The sequence below is a fragment of the Protomyctophum parallelum genome (assembly GCF_964188405.1).
Source record: "Protomyctophum parallelum genome assembly, chromosome: 17".
NCBI lineage: Eukaryota > Metazoa > Chordata > Actinopteri > Myctophiformes > Myctophidae > Protomyctophum > Protomyctophum parallelum.
The window spans coordinates 42885664-42905715 of record NC_139719.1 but is presented as its reverse complement, the minus strand read 5'-3'; the positions used below and the strand labels follow the sequence as shown (position 1 = coordinate 42905715).

At 42.5% G+C, this 20052-nt stretch overlaps 1 protein-coding gene across 2 annotated transcripts; it reads left to right on the top strand.

The window, feature by feature from the left end:
- Window positions 1-1721: 1721 nt before the first annotated feature.
- On the top strand, window positions 1722-18459 carry LOC310875091 (myosin heavy chain, fast skeletal muscle-like; the record flags this gene model as incomplete). Of its 2 annotated transcripts, none has more annotated exons than XM_083788157.1 (40): window positions 1722-1925; window positions 2025-2168; window positions 2392-2548; window positions 2643-2670; window positions 2763-2874; window positions 3020-3112; window positions 3204-3267; window positions 3485-3583; window positions 3895-3998; window positions 4367-4505; window positions 4978-5096; window positions 6203-6352; window positions 6440-6610; window positions 6836-7023; window positions 7127-7242; window positions 9302-9366; window positions 9702-9789; window positions 9908-10025; window positions 10111-10234; window positions 10988-11124; window positions 11261-11516; window positions 11685-11927; window positions 12345-12521; window positions 12616-12761; window positions 12866-12956; window positions 13043-13432; window positions 13754-13880; window positions 13999-14117; window positions 14197-14393; window positions 14762-14945; window positions 15050-15215; window positions 15427-15551; window positions 15811-16119; window positions 16219-16422; window positions 16593-16718; window positions 16833-17003; window positions 17093-17197; window positions 17299-17394; window positions 17850-17978; window positions 18391-18459. In XM_083788157.1, the coding sequence occupies 40 exons, from the start codon at window positions 1722-1724 to the stop codon at window positions 18409-18411; spliced, it is 5802 nt and encodes a 1933-aa protein (XP_083644283.1). In that variant the 3' UTR covers window positions 18412-18459. The 2 variants fall into 2 exon arrangements, with proteins under 2 accessions (XP_083644283.1, XP_083644282.1); XM_083788156.1 differs by having other exon boundaries at window positions 1722-1928.
- Between the last annotated feature and the right edge of the window lie 1593 nt (window positions 18460-20052).

The window sequence follows — 20052 nt, the reverse complement described above, 5'->3', positions numbered from 1 at the left end:
GATCCGGTCGGGGATCCAAACTCTGACCTCCCAGGTTCAGGGCGGACACTCTAACCACAAGGCCACTGTTATAATGACAAGAAAAATAACTTGAAATTAATGTGCAATTAGGAATAAGCAAATAACAACACCACACGCACGGAAATAACTGAATGGGCAAGCATCATTTAATTGCATTGCATGTAATTATATAGTGTGGCAAGAATGAACATTTAGATTAGATTTATATAGCCTAATCTAATTTAATTCACGCTTATAAATTGTATTGAATCATTCAACTCATGTTAAAGGAGAATTTCAGAAGGCTTTACCTTTATTTGTAGTTGTTACGTCCCCACCAAAGAGGTCCAGGTGTTATTTTGTGCAAAAGTGCATTATTGGCTATTTCCCCTACCATAAGCCCTCAATGAATTTAATTGCATTGGGTTTTTGTGCGAATTCGCTTATTTCCATCGCTCAAAAATCATTTTTGTCTCTTCATAATGCAAATAGTATCCCAAGCGGCAACACTTTACTACTTATTTCGATGGAAATAAGCGAATTAGCACAAAAACCCAACCCCCATTGAGGGCTTATGGTAGGGGGAAATAGCCAATAATGCACTTTTGCATTATACAAATAAAGGTAAGAAAGCCTTCTAGTCCGATATTCTCCTTTAATCCATTGAGACCTGAGGCCGATTCAAAGAACGCCTTCTAAAACGCAACCTAAGATGTTGCTATAGGACAGAGGTGTTGCTCTAAGACAGAGATGTTGCTATAAGACAGAGATGTTAATATAAGACAGAGGTGTTGCTATAAGACAGAGATGTTGCTCTAAGACAGAGATGTTAATATAAGACAGAGGTGTTGCTATAAGACAGAGATGTTGCTCTAAGACAGAGATGTTAATATAAGACAGAGGTGTTGCTATAAGACAGAGATGTTGCTCTAAGACAGAGATGTTAATATAAGACAGAGGTGTTGCTATAAGACAGATGTTGCTCTAAGACAGAGATGTTAATATAAGACAGAGGTGTTGCTATAAGACAGAGATGTTGCTCTAAGACAGAGATGTTAATATAAGACAGAGGTGTTGCTATAAGACAGAGATGTTGCTCTAAGACAGAGATGTTAATATAAGACAGAGGTGTTGCTATAAGACAGAGGTGTTGCTCTAAGACAGAGATGTTGCTATAAGACAGAGGTGTTGCTCTAAGACAGAGATGTTGCTCTAAGACAGAAATGTTAATATAAGACAGAGATGTTGCTATAGGACAACGGTGTTTGAGACACAGAGGTATAACTCCCGGCATGAAAGGTATAACAACTTAAACACATGGTACCCCTTAGCCCTTATCCCTAATGGCACACATTTTAAAATAGTTCAAATAGCCGATCTACAAGCTCACAACGTGTCCTTGTAGATCATCTAGTTGAACTATTTGAAAGTGTTTAAAGATAGTGAAATATGGCAAAAAAAGGTTTAGCGATCAAGGCCAAACATATAGGGCTAAATGGGTAAATAACAAATGTCCTCACAATTATGTGTTTCTTTCCCACTTAGGGGTTGCACACAAGGTTCCTGCTACTGGTAGAGGGGAAAAGTGAGTATTTGTATTTATTCCCCCTCATAAACCTACAATAAGCTATATTAGAAAAGTCCTACAATAATCCGCTCAGATCTCAAGTCGGCAAAGGCATCAACACCATCTATGTGTCCGTCTACAGAAAGCCGCCACCATGAGTACGGACGCAGAGATGGAGCAGTACGGCAAGGCCGCCATTTACCTCCGTAAGCCAGAGAGGGAGAGAATGGAGTCTCAAAGTGCTCCCTTTGATGCCAAATCTGCAGCATATGTGGCGGATAAGGCCGAGCTGTACATCAAGTGTAAAATCATCAGTAAGGAGGGTAACAAAATCACCGTGGAGACGCTCGAAAAGAAAGAAGTAGGTAGAGGTGGATCAACAATTAAAATAGTTACAGTACAACTGTAATCACACAATTATATTCTGAAGTTGTGCATTTTTATGTTTATCTTTTAGACAAGAACTGTGCCCGAGGCTGACGTCACCCCAATGAACCCTCCCAAGTATGACAAGATTGAGGACATGGCCATGATGACCCACCTCACTGAAGCCACCGTCCTGTATAACCTCAAAGAGCGTTATGCAGCATGGATGATCTACGTAAGCTTTTCTACATGCTGAGAACAGTAGTGTTGCACCTGTCGATATAGCAAAGAAAGAAACAGACTACAGAGTACAAGTTATATCATCGAGTGAAAACCAATCGAATAACAAATTCAAACTAACTCATGGTTCTGACGTTAACTTGCACATTAGTTGATGTGGCATGCTCAGTGCTCAGTGTTGTATGATATGTTAATGTTCTCTCTCTTCTCCCCTTCAGACCTACTCTGGCCTGTTCTGTGCAACTGTGAACCCCTACAAGTGGCTCCCAGTGTACGACCAGGAAGTTGTGAATGCCTACAGAGGCAAGAAGCGTATTGAGGCTCCACCCCACATCTTCTCTGTCTCTGACAACGCCTATCAGTTCATGCTGATGGGTACGTACTGACAAGACAATGTAAACAAATATAAACCTATAATGCTTTTGTACTGCATGTATCCATGACCAAAAGTTTGCTTTACATTTTACAGATAAAGAGAACCAGTCTGTCTTGATCACGTAAGTTTCCATCATCTACTAGGCATTATACAAATAATATTGTACACAAATTCACTAACTGCATTTCTCTGAATGTTTGCATTTATAACCAGTGGAGAATCCGGTGCTGGGAAGACTGTGAACACCAAGCGTGTCATCCAGTACTTTGCAACAGCAGCAAGTGCAACGGGAGAAAAATCTGCCGCTGATAGTGGTAAAATCAAGGTATACGACATGTTTTTTACTTATATTGTGAAAATATATAATGAATTTCAACTTAAAACATGTATATGCAATATAGCAATTCAATTTAAAATAATAGACCATAATAGACCAAATATTAAAGTGGGCGATGTCTGAAACATTCTAGGGGTCACTGGAGGATCAGATTATTGCAGCCAATCCCTTGCTGGAGTCCTATGGTAATGCCAAGACTGTGAGGAATGACAACTCCTCTCGCTTTGTAAGTGTAAATAATTTGACATTTTATGAGAAAACCTGCAATAATTCCACAATGTAGAGGAGATGCAACAAATTGTGCTGTTATCAAACAGGGTAAATTCATCAGAATCCATTTCAACAATGCGGGTAAACTGGCCAGTGCTGATATTGAGACATGTAAGTATGAAGTTCACAGATTATAAATTATATATGCCTTCTTTTGAGTATTAGATTTTGAGTTATGTACAACCAATTATTAGCCTATAACAAGCAATCAATCAGCATTCACTTTACTTTCTACTCCTACTGTTGGTGTGAATATTATTATTAGCAGTAGTAGTAGCAGCAGTATCTTCATTGTTAATATTATGAGTTAAATGTACAACCCATATAGATCTGCTGGAGAAGTCAAGGGTGACCTATCAGCTTTCTGCAGAGAGAGGTTACCACATCTTTTTCCAGATGATGACCAACCACAAACCTGAGATTGTTGGTGAGTGTAATTAATGATGCTGCAGCCAGAATATAAATTAATTAATACAAAATACACCGTCACCGTTTTGCAGTGGTGGCTCAGGGGTATAGTGGCTGGATGGTAACCGCAGTTCGAACCCGGGCTCCCCCAGAGTTAGTGTCGAAGTGTCCTTGAGCAAGACTCTGAACCCCTAATTGCTCCTGATGTACTGGTTGGTGCCTTGCATGGTTTCCGCCGTCATCAGTGTATGAATGGGTGAATGTAATGCAGAATATATGTAAAGCGCCTTGGATAGAGGTGCTATATAAATGCACCACATTCCTTTTCAGACATGTGCCTGATCACCAGCAACCCCTACGACTTCCCGTTGATCAGCATGGGTGTGATCGTTGTGGCCAGCATTGACGACAAGGCAGAGCTGGACGCCACTGACGTCAGTGATTATTATTATTTGAATATTTCCAATACTCACTGTGCACTAGTTGCAGGCAGTTGCTCTACAGAATGGATTTTCTAATGCAGTGGCTCTCAAAGTCTTCAGACGGTGACCCCCCTAAAATAATCCTATTTGAACTGGGGTATTAATAGGTCTCAACAGTCCTTCTATCTTGCTTCTGAAGAAGGCCTACACCACATGCCGCCTTACATTGTCACTTTAGAAATGTGCAGATAGATACCCTGTATTTATACTGTATTGTATGTTGGTTTGTTGACAGTGGAGTTGTGCACAGTTTTACAGGACGTTTGTTAATGTAACGTTAATCTCAATCGTCTGAACACATCTCTGCTTATTGACATCAGGAAGCTATTGACATCCTGGGCTTCAACGCTGAGGAGAAACAATACATCTACAAGTTCACCGGTGCAGTGATGCATCATGGAGTCATGAAGTTCAAGCAGAAGCAGCGTGAGGAGCAGGCTGAACCCGACGGCACAGAGGGTGAGCTGATCTTTACTTATAATAATAGTAGTAGTTTGTTATTATTATTATTATTATTATTATTATTAGTAGTAGTAGTGGTAGTAGTAGTACTAGTATTACTAGTAGTAGTAGTAGTAGTAGTATTTATCATTATCACATAGGGCGAGCTGATCTTTATTTATAATAATAGTAGTAGTAGTAGTAGTTTATTATTAGTAGTAGTAGTAGTAGTATTTATCATTATCACAGAGGGCGAGCTGCATCTTCAACTAAAGGAATGGAAATGACGCATACATTGTCACAAGTATTGCATTATTTTACTTATAGCCTATTCTAAATGAACTAAGCTAAATATAGTTTAGACTGATGGTAATTGGTTCATCTCTATGCACCCGACCTAACCTTGTGTTTACCTTGCTTTCTGCAAATTGCTCTGTGGAATTAGTTTAAATGCCCGCATTGTAAATTGCAAATTGTATGAACATTTCAGAGGCTGACAAGATTGGCTACCTGTTGGGTATCAACTCAGCGGAGATGCTTAAAGCATATTGCTACCCCAGAGTGAAAGTTGGAAATGAGTTTGTCACTAAGGGACAGACTGTGCCACAGGTGAGTAGTACATGATTTCCATGTTCTGATTGCATACACTGATGTACACGCCTTATATGCTCAACACAGCATACACAGTGGCGTGCACAGATAGACACTAGGGGCCCTTTTCCCTCTGGACAGCAATGTGCCCTTTTTTATGCAGCAATGTTGTGAAATTGATCAATTCTTGATAAAAAAAGCTTCTAATATTATATTATTTAGGCCCCAACATCTATAAATATCACACTATTAAGGCAACAGGCCGGTTCCACGCGCTGCACAAGGTGCCCTTTTTCACTTGAGCACCTGCCCCTCTAAATGTCTGTGCACGCCACTGAGCATACACCATTAGAACCATGCCCGGACTGGCCACTTGACATACAGGGCAAATTGCATTAATATTTCTTTGCACATGGAGGGATGTTAAGCTATGGTAAGACCCGGGGCAGACTCTTCTCCCTAAAATACCCGGGACAGACTCTTCTCCCTAAAACACCCGGGACAGACTCTTCTCCCTAAAACACCCGGGACAGACTCTTCTCCCTAAAACACCCGGGACAGACTCTTCTCCCTAAAACACCCGGGACAGACTCTTCTCCCTAAAACACCCGGGACAGACTCTTCTCCCTAAAACACCCAGGACAGACTCTTTCTCCCGTCTTGGCTTCCCACCAGTGGAATGAACTCCATTGCAGTTATAATTGCAGAATCGCTCCCAATCGCAGTATTCTGAAGACTCACCTCTTCACACTTGATCACCTTAGCCTGTATAGCACTTTGCCCTAGCCTTGACGACCTTGAAGGCTTATGCAAAGACTAAAATGTAATTTAGATGTTGTCATGTGGACAGATGCCAAGTTCATCTGTAGACCTGGCTGGCATCCTATCATGTGTATATAGACTAGTTTCATGTACAGATTTTGATGTTTTAGATTATACTGTTTACTTTAGACTGATGCTAGGTTCGTGGTTTACCTCGGTTCCTAGATTATTATTGCTATTTGATGTATTACCTCATGTTTTCCTTGTTTACTGTCAATCCCTCAGTGTCTGCTAAATGCCTAAATTGTTAATAGTGAATTGTGTAATTCACACCATTACTAATAATGTTCCTATTTCATTAGGTCGGTAACTCAGTGGGTGCCTTGGCCAAGTCCATCTATGAGAAGCTGTTCTTGTGGATGGTCGTTAGGATCAACGAGATGCTGGACACCAAGCAGCCTAGAAACTTCTACATTGGTGTGCTGGACATCGCTGGTTTTGAAATCTTTGATGTAAGTGTGGACTTTTTTTTTAAGTGGGAGACAATTATTATTTTTGTCACGATTACACAATTGGGCTAATGATGTTTCCACTCACAGTTCAACACCCTGGAGCAGCTGTGCATCAACTTCACCAATGAGAAACTGCAACAGTTTTTCAACCACACCATGTTTGTTCTGGAACAAGAAGAGTACATGAAAGAAGGAATTCCCTGGGATCTCGTTGACTTCGGCATGGACTTGGCTGTCTGCATTGAGCTCATTGAGAAGGTATACACTTAATATTACCTTATTATATATTATATACTTGGCTGTCTGCATTGAGCTCATTGAGAAGGTATACACTTAATATTACCTTATTATATATGATCATATACTTGGCTGTCTGCATTGAGCTCACTGAGAAGGTATTACACATATTTTGTGCTTTAATTTAATGGACATGATGTTAATATTATTGTTTTTGTCATCGTCTCCTTTGTCTCCTTTACAAAGCCCTTGGGCATCTTCTCCATCCTTGAAGAGGAGTGCATGTTCCCGAAGGCTTCAGACAAAACCTTCTGTGACAAGTTGCACGGAACGCATCTTGGAAAGTGTAAAGCCTTTGAGAAGCCAAAGCCCGCCAAAGGCAAGGGCGAGGCCCACTTCTCCCTGGTCCACTACGCTGGAACTGTGGACTACAGGTTAGCAGAACCTTATACATTATATGTTAGTATGGCATATGTCATGTTACTTTTACTGTAAGTTATAAACCTAACCTAACCTCCTAACCTCTGTGGACTACAGCATCACAGGATGGCTGGAGAAGAACAAGGACCCGCTGAACGACTCTGTGGTGCAGCTCTACCAGAAGTCTTCAATTAAAGTGCTGGCTGTGTTGTATCCTGCTCCTGAGCCTGAAGGTATGTAGATTAATATGAATAGAATACTATGACATAATGTTTTATATGCTCCTCCTTTGCCTGATGGTGTTGTCATGGTGTGCTGAGCAGCAGCGAGCACACTATAGATTTATCCCCAAAACTTTGGCACCTTACCCCTACTACATGCTTTTCAAACTGTAAACAATTCAGCTTAATGAGCGTTGCGCCTGTCAGACATGCACAGAGCCAGTTCTGTCGACTGTCGGGGAAACTCCGTCCACATCCACAGATCCAATCACACACTCATTTCATCCTTCTTGTTGCTGCACACATGTACCACTGCTGCTACTGTACACACCACTGCTGCTACTGTACACTAGGGCATTAACATAATAATCGAATAGTCGACTAGTCGACTAGCAAAACACTAGTCGACACTGTTAATTGACATCCGATTATTCGCTAATATTAATTTTTAATATTTTTTATGTTTTTTTTTTTTTGTTTTTTTTTGCTTTTCTACAGCAGGCATGCAGTCATGCAGCTGTGAGCTCGGTTGTTTTGTTGGTAGTTCGCCAACTTCAGTACTAATCCATTCCTGGCTGATTGTTTTCATATCATATACAAGCCTACTGTACGTGGGTTTTGCCGTCACCCTCACTCGTGTAGGTGCGGTGGGCGGCGGTGGCACTAGCAGCATTCAAGACAGATTTTCTTTGGGAAAAGCATATGCGATATGCCTCATAGGCTCATAAGATCAATGGGGACAACTGCAGTGTGTAAATACTTTTACTATTGGTGAGTTTATTACTGTAGTTTGTTCAACAAGTTAGATTGGAGACGTGTCGTCGTCATCCGGTACAGTAAAGTATAGCAGGAGTTCCTCCTCGCTCTGCCCAATATTATCCAGTTTGGTGACAGTCAAACTACAGTAGCTCTTGCCGTGATTTCATGTTTCTTCATGCTTATCCAACAAAAGTCCAGGCGTGCCGCGTGTGGCATTATTAAAAACAAACAGCTATGCCGCACGAGCATAGTTATAATAGTCGCAAAAGACTTGCGATAGAGTTAAGTAGTTGATCATCTGATTCATAGCCTGGCAGCCTGCTAGCTAGCAAACCTCCCCCTAGCTTGTAGCTCCTTCTAAAAACCAAAGGAACTGATGTTGTAACTTGTTGTTGAACATTTATGGTTGTATGAAAAACATCGCAAGGTTCATTCCTTCGCCTCCTCCCCGCTTCAGTCTCCACTCCAAAACATTGTGAACAACGTAACATGCCGTAGAACGGTCTTGCGCATCAAAAATAGCAGATCTACAAGCTCACAACGCGTCCATCCGTGAGTCATTGTGGACTTGCAACTTTGACTTGAAACAGCTGAGCTAATTTCGGCCAACCAGAGCGGCATTCAGCGTAATCTAGTAAGAGTGGCGACACTCGCGTTGACTCCCACTGTAACAATGGAATGTGGAAGTGCTCATTCTATCTCAATGGGATACAGTTCCAATGTTTGGAACTATAGCCCATAGGTGTCGCCACTCTCTTAGTACTATTCCACACGGCCTGCATTGAGTGCATTCACCGGCTCTGTTTTGCTTCACTCGCTGGCTGTTTCAGAACGCGATGTTTTAATGCTTGATTGGATGGAATAAATATCATATTTTACCGCCGACTAATCGACTATAAATCGATTTTGATGGTAGTCGAGTCGACTATCAAAAATCACGTTTGTTTAATGCCCTACTGTACACACCACTGCTGCTGCTGCACACACCACTGCTGCTGCTGTACACACCACTGCTGCTGCTGTACACACCACTGCTGCTGCTGTACACACCACTGCTGCTGCTGTACACACCACTGCTGCTGCTGTACACACCACTGCTGCTGCTGTACACACCACTGCTGCTCACCCTCCACCACCACCCCAGCTACCACCTGTTGTTTTGTATCTGCTGTTTATGTACGGGGGATAAGCGAGCCCACATTAAATCAGAAACAATATTTTCAAGTTAATTTATTCTTGTTCAGACCTATGGTTCAACCTTAGACGTTGAAAAAATTAACTTTGATTTGATGATTCTATGGGATATAAACAGATAACACAAAGAAGGGAGGCAAGAAGAAGGGTGGTTCCATGCAGACCGTGTCTAGTGCTTTCAGGGTAAGAACATTTATTCATTATTATCAACATTAGATTGATGTTAGAATGAGGCATTATTATTATTATTAGCATGATCTATGTAAGAAATAGGCAATGTTGGAATTAAAAATGTTCTGTATCACCAGTTGTGAGCTTGTAGATCAGTTATCTTTGAATGGCTGAAGTTTAAAATGGGGCTTGAGTGGTTAATATACAGTATATGTTTTAGTACAATCTATATCAAATCTGTAGTGTAACTAGTATATAAAGTGTTCAAATATGTATAGTGGAGGAAAAGGTACAACATTGTATCACTTTAAAAAAAAAGCCTACTTGGATCTTTTATTTCTCAATAGGCTAACTTGGGGGTGCTGATGACCAACTTGAGGAGCACTCATCCTCACTTTGTGCGTTGCCTGATTCCCAACGAGTCCAAGACTCCAGGTAAACACAGACAATACACATTATATACAATGATTGTAATGTGAGGTGGTCTTCAATGCAACTTTGGCCAGTGTTTAACTATTGTCCTAATTCTAATAATGAAGAAACATCTTTACAGGCCTGATGGAGAACTTCCTGGTCATCCACCAGCTGAGGTGTAACGGTGTGCTGGAGGGCATCAGGATCTGTAGAAAGGGCTTCCCCAGCAGGATCCCATACGCTGACTTCAAGCAGAGGTATTCATTCCTTCTTCCAGAAGCTTTTAGCTCCAAACCTATTGACGGGAGGGACGCAAAATGACCATGAACTTCTGCAAAACAGGTACAAAGTACTGAACGCCAGCGCATGTCCCGAAGGTGCATTCATGGACAACAAGAAAGCTTCAGAGAAGCTGCTTGGGTCCATCGACGTTCCCGTTGAGGAGTACAAGTTTGGACACACCAAGGTAGAGACACTGTGATTTACGCAATATCACACGAGAGGGTGTGCTTTACAATGATTATTGGCACGATGGTGATGCAGTCGAGGCGTAGCTCGAGCAAGCATCACTGAAGTAAATTTGACTGAGACATTAAATAGTCCCCTCTGTCACAGAGAGTCTCACCAATCAACACAGCCGAGCTGTCAAAGCTGCCCGGTGCAGGAATTCCAATATATGAAATAACTGATCTACAAGCTTTCTTGAACTTGTAGATCGGCTATTTTCGCTGCACGATACCGTCATACGACAAAGTATACAATGCACCGGGCTGTAAGTGTTAACCACTCCAATAGTGTAACGAAATATCCTTCTTGTCCTCTTCCAACCATTTATCAAAAGTAAGTCCACTAAATAAATTGAAATTAGCAACTTAATCCAGTTTGAATATAGGGTACTAGCTGTTCTCTGGTGGGTTTAACTTGCTTGCAGGCTGTGGTTGTGTTTTTGTTTGGGACAGCACAGCCTTACCATGTATTGTCTAATCATGTGCAGCGTGATATATTGATGTGATTAGGCCCCGTACCATCAGGTTTGAAGCACGGGTAGTTAGCTATTTCAACCAATCAGATTGCTTCGTCGGAACCATCTGTTGTATAATCTGGTTTAACATTATGGACACACAGAGGTAAACACACAGGTTCTAACATACATATGGACAGAGGACTAAAAGTATATTTTACAGTTGTTTAGTTACAGTCTTTATAACGTTGTGTTCAGGTGTTCTTTAAAGCTGGTCTGCTGGGTGTCCTGGAGGAGATGAGAGATGAAAAGCTGTTTGCTTTGGTCACCATGACTCAGGCTCTCGCACGAGCTTTCCTCATGAGGAAGGAGTTTGTCAAGATGATGATCAGAAGGTACAAGCATCATTTGTTATATTCATGTTACTTACTGTTAAATACAATTTTGATAGGGTTAAATCACTCTAATAAAAGTGTATACTTCTTCCAACTCTGTCCACAATCATGACACACTACAACCGTTTTTCCACAGAGAGGCCGTTTTCACCATCCAGTTCAACCTCCGCTCGTTCGTCAATGTGAAGAACTGGCCATGGATGAAGGTCTACTACAAGATCAAGCCTCTCCTGCAGAGCGCCGAGACTGAGAAGGAGCTGGCCAACATGAAGGAGAACTACGAGAAGATGACGGGTGACCTGGCTACTGCCCTGGCCAAGAAGAAGGAACTAGAGGAGAAGCTGGTGACTCTGACGCAGGAAAGGAATAACCTCGTGATGGCCGCGTCATCAGTAAGTACACTGGACATTTTACAAGTCCCTCCCTCAGATCACAAAGCTGTTCTTTTTCACACTATGCTCCCTAAGAGTCTGTACCCCCCAACAGGCAACTGCAAAAGTATATATCTACCAGAACAAATGCTGACATGTTTCCTCCCTTGTGTTTTCATTGACAACCAGGGAGACGAGGCTCTGAATGATGCTGAGGAGAGGTGTGAGGGTCTTATTAAAAGTAAAATCCAGTTGGAGGCAAAGCTCAAAGAGACGACTGAGAGACTGGAGGACGAGGAGGAGATGAATGCAGAGCTGACGGCCAAGAAGAGGAAGCTGGAAGATGAATGCTCTGAGCTCAAGAAGGACATCGATGACCTGGAGCTCACCTTGGCCAAAGTGGAGAAGGAGAAGCACGCCACTGAAAACAAGGTTCATGATCATAGACAAACCTCCTATCTCCATATTGAAACCTTTTGTGTTTTTTGTAAATTAAAGCCCTACTTTATCATACGACAGCGTCACACACAAAAAAATAAAAATTGCAGATCTACAAGCTTGTGAATCTGCTACTTTGGCTATTTTTGGAAGTGAATCCTGACAATTAACTCTTCCATCGCAACTAGGGGGCGCAAAAAAGGCCCTGAGCGCCAGTTTCTATAAAATAAAAATCCTAACGTTATACACGTGTTAAAAAGGCGTTAAAGACGTTGTTGGCGCTGTGGGAGTTGATAAAAAAGCAGTTAATTGAGTCCTTGTCAGACATTGAGAACTGTTTCCACGCCTGACAGTGACCAAGTGAAATAATGAACTACTCCATGACAACAAATTGTGTTCTGCTTCTATCAGGTGAAGAACCTGACTGAGGAGATGGCCTCTCAAGATGAAGGTCTTGCTAAGCTGACCAAGGAGAAGAAGGCGCTCCAAGAGGCCCATCAGCAGACCCTGGATGACCTGCAGGCAGAGGAAGACAAAGTCAACACTCTGACCAAGGCCAAGACCAAGCTGGAGCAGCAAGTTGATGATGTGAGTGTTACCAAAGTGAAGCACAGGTTTTGAATACATTATATGTTTATTGTTTCACTGAATGATGACTTACACATAATGTATCATTGTGCAGCTGGAAGGTTCTTTGGAGCAAGAGAAGAAGCTCCGCATGGACCTCGAGAGAACCAAGAGGAAGCTGGAGGGTGATATGAAACTGGCCCAGGAAGCCGTCATGGATCTGGAGAACGACAAGCAACAGTCTGATGAGAAGCTTAAGAAGTAATGTGGACAAACTATATGAATACTTCATATTAATAATAATAACAATATGCAATGACAAGGGCAAAAACTATGGCTAAAATATGATGTACTGTATTCCACAGGAAGGACTTTGAAGTATCCCAGCTTCTGAGTAAGATTGAGGATGAGCAATCTTTGGGGGCCCAGCTGCAGAAGAAGATCAAGGAACTCCAGGTATTTCTTTTTCTCCATCTTCTTTAAAATCATTGATAAAAAGTAAGTGTGAATTCATTCACATTCATTCACATTCATTTGAAAAGGCTCGTATTGAAGAACTGGAGGAGGAGATCGAGGCAGAGCGTGCTGCTCGTGCTAAGGTTGAGAAGCAGAGAGCTGATCTCTCCAGGGAACTTGAGGAGATCAGTGAGAGGCTGGAGGAGGCCGGAGGAGCCACCGCCGCTCAGATCGAGATGAACAAGAAGCGTGAGGCTGAGTTCCAGAAGCTGCGTCGTGACCTCGAAGAGTCCACCCTGCAGCACGAGGCCACCGCTTCTGCTCTCCGTAAGAAACAGGCGGACAGCGTCGCAGAGCTGGGCGAGCAGATCGACAACCTCCAGCGCGTCAAGCAGAAACTGGAGAAGGAGAAGAGTGAATACAAGATGGAGATCGATGACCTGTCCAGCAACATGGAGGCTGTTGCTAAGGCAAAGGTATGATGGAATGCCTTTGTGTAATATAAATCTAATTACAGTAAACATAGCATAATGTTTGGCTAGTTTCAACGAAAGCTTTCACCACATTAACAGAGAAACAGAAAACACAATACCAAAGAGCCCTGAGGGACTCTGCTCAACCAGGGTTTTAAATAGGGGTGTAACAATATAGTAACTGCATCGAAACACCTATTTTAATTTCAAGAATCAAAGTATTTTTCACCCCATAAGGTTAAAAGAAGCAGCTTGGACTCCTCATGCATAGAAGGAGGCATGAGGTCAATTTGATGATCGAATATGTCCAATGTTCATTTGCAGGGAAATCTTGAGAAGATGGCACGCACCCTTGAGGACCAACTTAGTGAAATCAAGTCCAAGGCTGATGAGAACATTCGCCAGCTCAATGATGTTGGAGCTCAGAAAGCGAGACTGTTGACAGAGAACGGTAAATGTTCATCTTGAAGTTTACTTTGTCTACATGGTATGTCGATGGTACTTGAGGAATCTGACCATAGTTAGAGATGATTTGTTTGAAATGAACAAATATTCAAATTTCTACCTAGGTGAGTTTGGTCGTCTACTGGAGGAGAAGGAAGCTCTCGTCTCTCAGCTCACCAGAGGCAAGCAGGCCTCCACCCAGCAGATTGAGGAGTTGAAGAGACTCATTGAAGAGGAGGTTAAGGTGAGGATCACCCCCCCCCCCTTTAGGCCTAGTTTAGTGTTTATTTGCTGACATAATTTTGTCATTTTTCGTCTGACAGGCAAAGAATGCCCTTGCCCACGCTGTGCAATCAGCTCGCCATGACTGTGACCTTCTGAGGGAACAGTTTGAAGAGGAGCAGGAAGCCAAGGCTGAGCTGCAGCGTGGAATGTCCAAGGCCAACGCTGAGGTGTGTCAGTGGAGGAGCAAGTATGAGACTGACGCTGTCCAACGCACTGAGGAGCTGGAGGAAGCTAAGTAAGTCATCAGTGTTTCTACACCAGGGTTTCTCAAACTTTGGAGACCACCCTCTGCAAAGGTTATCTTCCAGGAACGCCCAGGAGAGATTGTTTAATTTAAAACTAATTCCAAATGATAACAAAAATCAGTTTGAAAAGAAAACCATCCATTTGTTCATTAGTTAGACCCCTTTGAAGATTGAAAGGTGGAAAGTGGAACGATACATGGAAGATAAATATGAGGAAGAGCAAAACGTCTCTAGCGTGGGAGAGGGTGGGAGGAGATCTTTGCAACCACGTGTATCCTTGCGTCTAAATGTTTTACACTGACAGGCGCCACAAAATATTGCCCACAATAATTTGATTCCATTCGACACTGACCAACAGGAAGAAGCTCGCCCAGCGTCTTCAGGATGCTGAGGAAGCAATCGAGGCTGTGAATTCCAAGTGTGCCTCTCTGGAGAAAACCAAACAGAGACTCCAGGGTGAAGTGGAAGACCTCATGGTTGATGTGGAGAGGGCCAACGGTTTAGCCGCCAACCTCGACAAGAAACAGAGGAACTTCGATAAGGTGCTTTCACATTCATTATTTTAAAATAAGTGTGGTTAATGACACATGCTGTGCAGGTCCTTAAATTGGGGTAAAATGACACGTTTCATTACATTACTGTGCAGGTCTTGGCAGAATGGAAGCAGAAGTTTGAAGAGGGACAGGCAGAACTGGAAGGAGCTCAGAAAGAGGCTCGTTCTCTCAGCACTGAGATGTTTAAGATGAAGAACTCCTACGAGGAGACTCTGGACCAACTGGAGACCATGAAGCGTGAAAACAAGAACCTGCAACGTGAGTCTTTCTTTTGATAGAAGTTTTTTTTAATTTTTGCTTCAATATTGTTTTGGATATTTCTTCTGAGCCAAAAGCGGGTCAAAATGTCATCATTTTGCCTTTTGAAATCCTTTAAATCAGTTGTGAATTATAGGCTAGACCAACTTTATACAAAAGCAAATACAAAATACTGAAAAGTTCCTACGTCATTATTTTCAACCAACTGCAGAGGAGATCTCAGACCTGACTGAACAGATCGGTGAGACTGGAAAGAGCATCCATGAGCTGGAGAAGGGCAAGAAGCAGGTGGAGACAGAGAAGGCAGAGATCCAGACAGCCCTGGAGGAAGCCGAGGTAACACTGCAGAACAATGCAATTGTCTATAGTGCAGCGACCCCACACAAGTGACTCTAAGCAAGCTAGCTTCTCTTAGCATTGCCCATGATGTTGAGTGCCGGACTGGTGAGCTGGCGATCCGTGTTTGATCCCAGCTCAGGCCTGAAAATTAAGATCTTACCTCCTATGCCAAAGCACCAGCGCTCGCCCAGCAGTCTGTTGTCACCCAGGCGGATGCGTGCACGCGATGATATTTTTATCCTGTATTACATTTCAGGGTACTTTGGAGCACGAGGAGTCCAAGATTCTTCGTGTGCAGCTGGAGCTCAACCAGATCAAGGGTGAGATCGACAGGAAGCTGGCAGAGAAGGATGAAGAGACGGAGCAGATCAAGAGGAACAGCCAGAGGGTCATTGACTCCATGCAGGGCACTCTGGACTCTGAGGTCAGGAGCAGGAACGATGCCCTGAGGGTCAAGAAGAAGATGGAGGGAGACCTGAACGAGATGGAGGTTCAGCTGAGTCACGCCAACCGCCAGGCTGCTGAGGCTCAGAAGCAACTGAGGAACGTCCAGGGACAGCTTAAGGTGCAAACCATAGTAGTTTGTTAGACAGACACATCTTCAAACTGCTCTGAAAAATAATCTGATGTTTCTCCTCACCACTTCAAATGTGATTTCATTTAGGATGCCCAACTGCACCTTGACGATGCTCTCAGAGGCGGAGAAGACATGAAGGAGCAAGCTGCCATGGTGGAGCGTAGGAACGGCCTCATGGTGGCAGAGATCGAGGAGCTGAGAGTGGCTCTGGAACAGACAGAGAGAGGCCGCAAAGTGGCTGAGCAAGAACTGGTAGATGCTAGTGAGCGCGCTGCACTGTTGCACTCTCAGGTACGCAAGTCAATTAAAAAAACATACAATATTCAGAATTTTAAAAACTACTTGGAACGATGCAAGTTGGAAATGCATGGCCCACCCAGTTATGTCTGTGTCTCTTTTATGCCTATATATGGAGTTAGTTGAATGCTTACTTACATTGTGCAACTGAATCTTTATTTCAGAACACAAGCCTTTTGAACACCAAGAAGAAGCTTGAGGCTGACCTGATGCAGGTCCAAGGTGAAGTGGACGACAGCGTTCAAGAAGCAAGGAATGCTGAGGAGAAGGCCAAGAAGGCCATCACCGATGTAAGTTAGGATGCCCTACCATTATCAATTAGTGTACTGAACATACATCTATTATAGAGATCCTCATGTCATGCTTTATATTAACATACAATACAATGCACCATGACTTTCCAGGCTGCTATGATGGCCGAGGAACTGAAGAAGGAACAGGACACCAGCTCTCACCTTGAGAGGATGAAGAAGAACCTGGAGGTCACAGTGAAGGACCTGCAGCACCGTCTAGATGAGGCTGAGAACCTGGCCATGAAGGGAGGCAAGAAGCAGCTCCAGAAACTGGAGGGCAGGGTAAGGTGTAGTTTACTTCAACACGGCTTATAGTCATAGACAATGACATATGAAGAGATAACCTCATAATGTATCATTCAACTGTCAAGGTGCGTGAGCTGGAGGGAGAGGTTGAATCCGCAGGGAAAGGTGGAGCAGACGCCATTAAAGGTGTCCGCAAGTACGAGAGGAGAGTGAAGGAGCTGACATACCAGGTACTGTATACCATGTTCACTTTAATGACCATCATTCCTCTGACAAAAGGAATAGATTGCACGAGCATACAACTAATGTTATGAATTCACTCTGACTTCAGACTGAAGAGGACAAGAAGAATGTTGCCAGGCTTCAGGATCTGGTGGACAAACTGCAGATGAAGGTGAAGGGCTACAAGAGATCGGCTGAGGAAGCGGTAAGACACATTTACATGGTGATGAATGTTCCCTTCCCTTTGTTTCCTCTAAGCTGTGACTTTTGGCTCGGGGTGCCAAACAAGAAAAAGATTGTGCCGTTCCAATGAGAACCTGCCCATGCTCATTCATATGGCCACGACCACACTATACAATTTCCCGACATCGTCTTGTTTGGACTATAATTGCAAGATTATTCTTTCGCATATTGAGGCTTTGAACCATCTCTGGGTGCCAAACAAGAACAAGAAGCAGCACAGCCATGATCGTGCCGTTCCAATGAGAACCTGTCCCAGCTCATTCATGTGGTCCCAACTAAGGCACTCATGCTGGATGGGCCACTGTGTTATAGCCACAAACACATTATACAATTTCCTGACATTGTATTGTTTGGACTATAATTGCAAGCTCCTCTTTTCACATACTGAGGCTTTGAAACATCTCTATCATATTGTAGGAGGAGGCAGCCAACTCTCACCTGACCAAGTGTAGAAAGGTTCAGCATGAGCTGGAGGAGGCAGAGGAGCGTGCTGACATCGCTGAATCCCAGGTCAACAAGATGAGAGCTAAAGGTCGCGACGCCAAGGTATGTTCAATAAAACATACTAAAACATGATCATCGGGTATTAGGATTATATTCTTTTAAAGTGTACAGAAACAGAAAAGTGGCCACTAGTTATGTATACCTGGTTTTCACCTTAGCACCACTCACCTGAACTCACAGCTGTTGTGTGATAATAAGGGGAGGGGTTGATTTTAGTGGGTCACTAAAGAAAAGTGTATTTCGATTGGGCCTTTTGACTCAAAGGCTTTCAGCTTTCAGAAAGAAACCAAAAATACACAGGGAAAACATTATTTGCATATTATTAGAGTATTGTGTTAACTCCATAGACACATACAAAACAGAAAAGTACAAAACTATATGGCACCTTATATTTAACTAAGATTTAATTTAAGATGAATGTTGAATATCTAATTGTATATTCCTACTTTTACAGGGAAAAGAAGCTGCTGAATAAATTCTCCAATTCAAGTCACCGTGCAAAGTCATAAAATATGACCCATTGTATTCAATAAAGGTGGCAACTAAATTATGTTGTTGTTTCTTGTATTCATTGTCTCGTCAATCACTTTTTAATGTCAGGTTTGTCCGATTATTCTGGTTCCAACACACATGCCCACTATGACTATAATTATATAGGATGTCAAACTCAAATACACGGTGGGCCAAAATAAAGAAATTGGTAGAAGTCAAGGGCCGGACTGTGTTTCAACACACGGGAGGACGTCCCAGGCAAATAGCAAAAAAGGAAATGCATTTAAAACTGAAAATGCATTATTATTAAGCTCAGTTTCCTGTTCTATGATCCTCACAAAGCAGGACTTGTAGTATTATGGTGGTCCGTGCAATATACCAGAGGGCCAGTTCTAATACTAATTAAATATCATCCCGCGGGCCAAAGATAATTCATTCACGGGCCTGATTTGGCCCCCGGGCCTTGAGTTTGACATATTATATACCATTTTGTAAACCCATTGCAAAGCTCTGATATATAGCAGCTCTCACACACTGAAGTCCACCTGCTCCTCGAGATAAACATGGACATCCATCATCAGTCCTCCTCCACCCACCAAGGGTGGACAAACTTTAATTTAATGTCGATGGATCACTCCCCACATGTGGGGACTGTGAGAAAAGCTACGGAAAAGACACTGAAGTCAGTAAGATTCGGTCAAGTAATGGAGAGGCTGTGTGAAGCTGAGTTGAGGAGGATCCAACAATATGCAATGACTGTAACTCTGGACCGTCCCAGATACATAGTATAACACTTGGGTGCTATCATAAGAACGAGACGTCAGTTTAGAACAAACTTTTACTCATAAACAACGTGGTACAGGCACGGCAACAGAACAAAAACATGAATGAACTCTCTTCTCTTCCGCTCTCTCTCATCCCTCACTTCCTCTCGTCTTGCATCCCCTACTGTTCTCTCTCGGAACTGTTCAGTCTTACATTCGCAAATCCCCAACTCATCCTCTCTGTATGATGATTATTATTATTATGATGAATTGAAAAAGGTGGACCCTCTTGTAAACAAGTGCTTTATTGGGTCGTCCACTCACAGTTAACAGTTTTTTTGTATTGAGTTGTGGTTGAAATGTACTTCAAATACTTCAATCAATCAATCAATTAAGTAGGTGGCGGACCGCCACAAAATCAATCGATGAATGAGCGATTATAAACCTATAATAAAACTTTAAAAGAAAATCACACCTGTGTGAAGTGAGGGGCAATCTTACATCATCATACATCACATCCCGTGTTCAGCCAAGCAAATCATCACTAATGTTATTCCGGCCAATCAAAATGTATGTCGTCACTTTTCCGTCCTCACTTTTGTCTTCAATGTTTGTGTTTACAAACTTTACACAAACACCAAAAGCTGGGGAAATAAGACTATACAAATATAGTGACAATAGCAGATCTACCAGTCGGTCGGCTATTTTTGCACTCTGGCATTGTATAACAATCAGAACCATAAAGTTATATGTCTGATTTATATTAAATAAAATAAAGAAACAAAAGGTCCTGTACCTGCGACAGTAAGTCAGTTACATTGGAAACTAACTGTATTGTGTTGAGAAAAGTAATCCCCAAA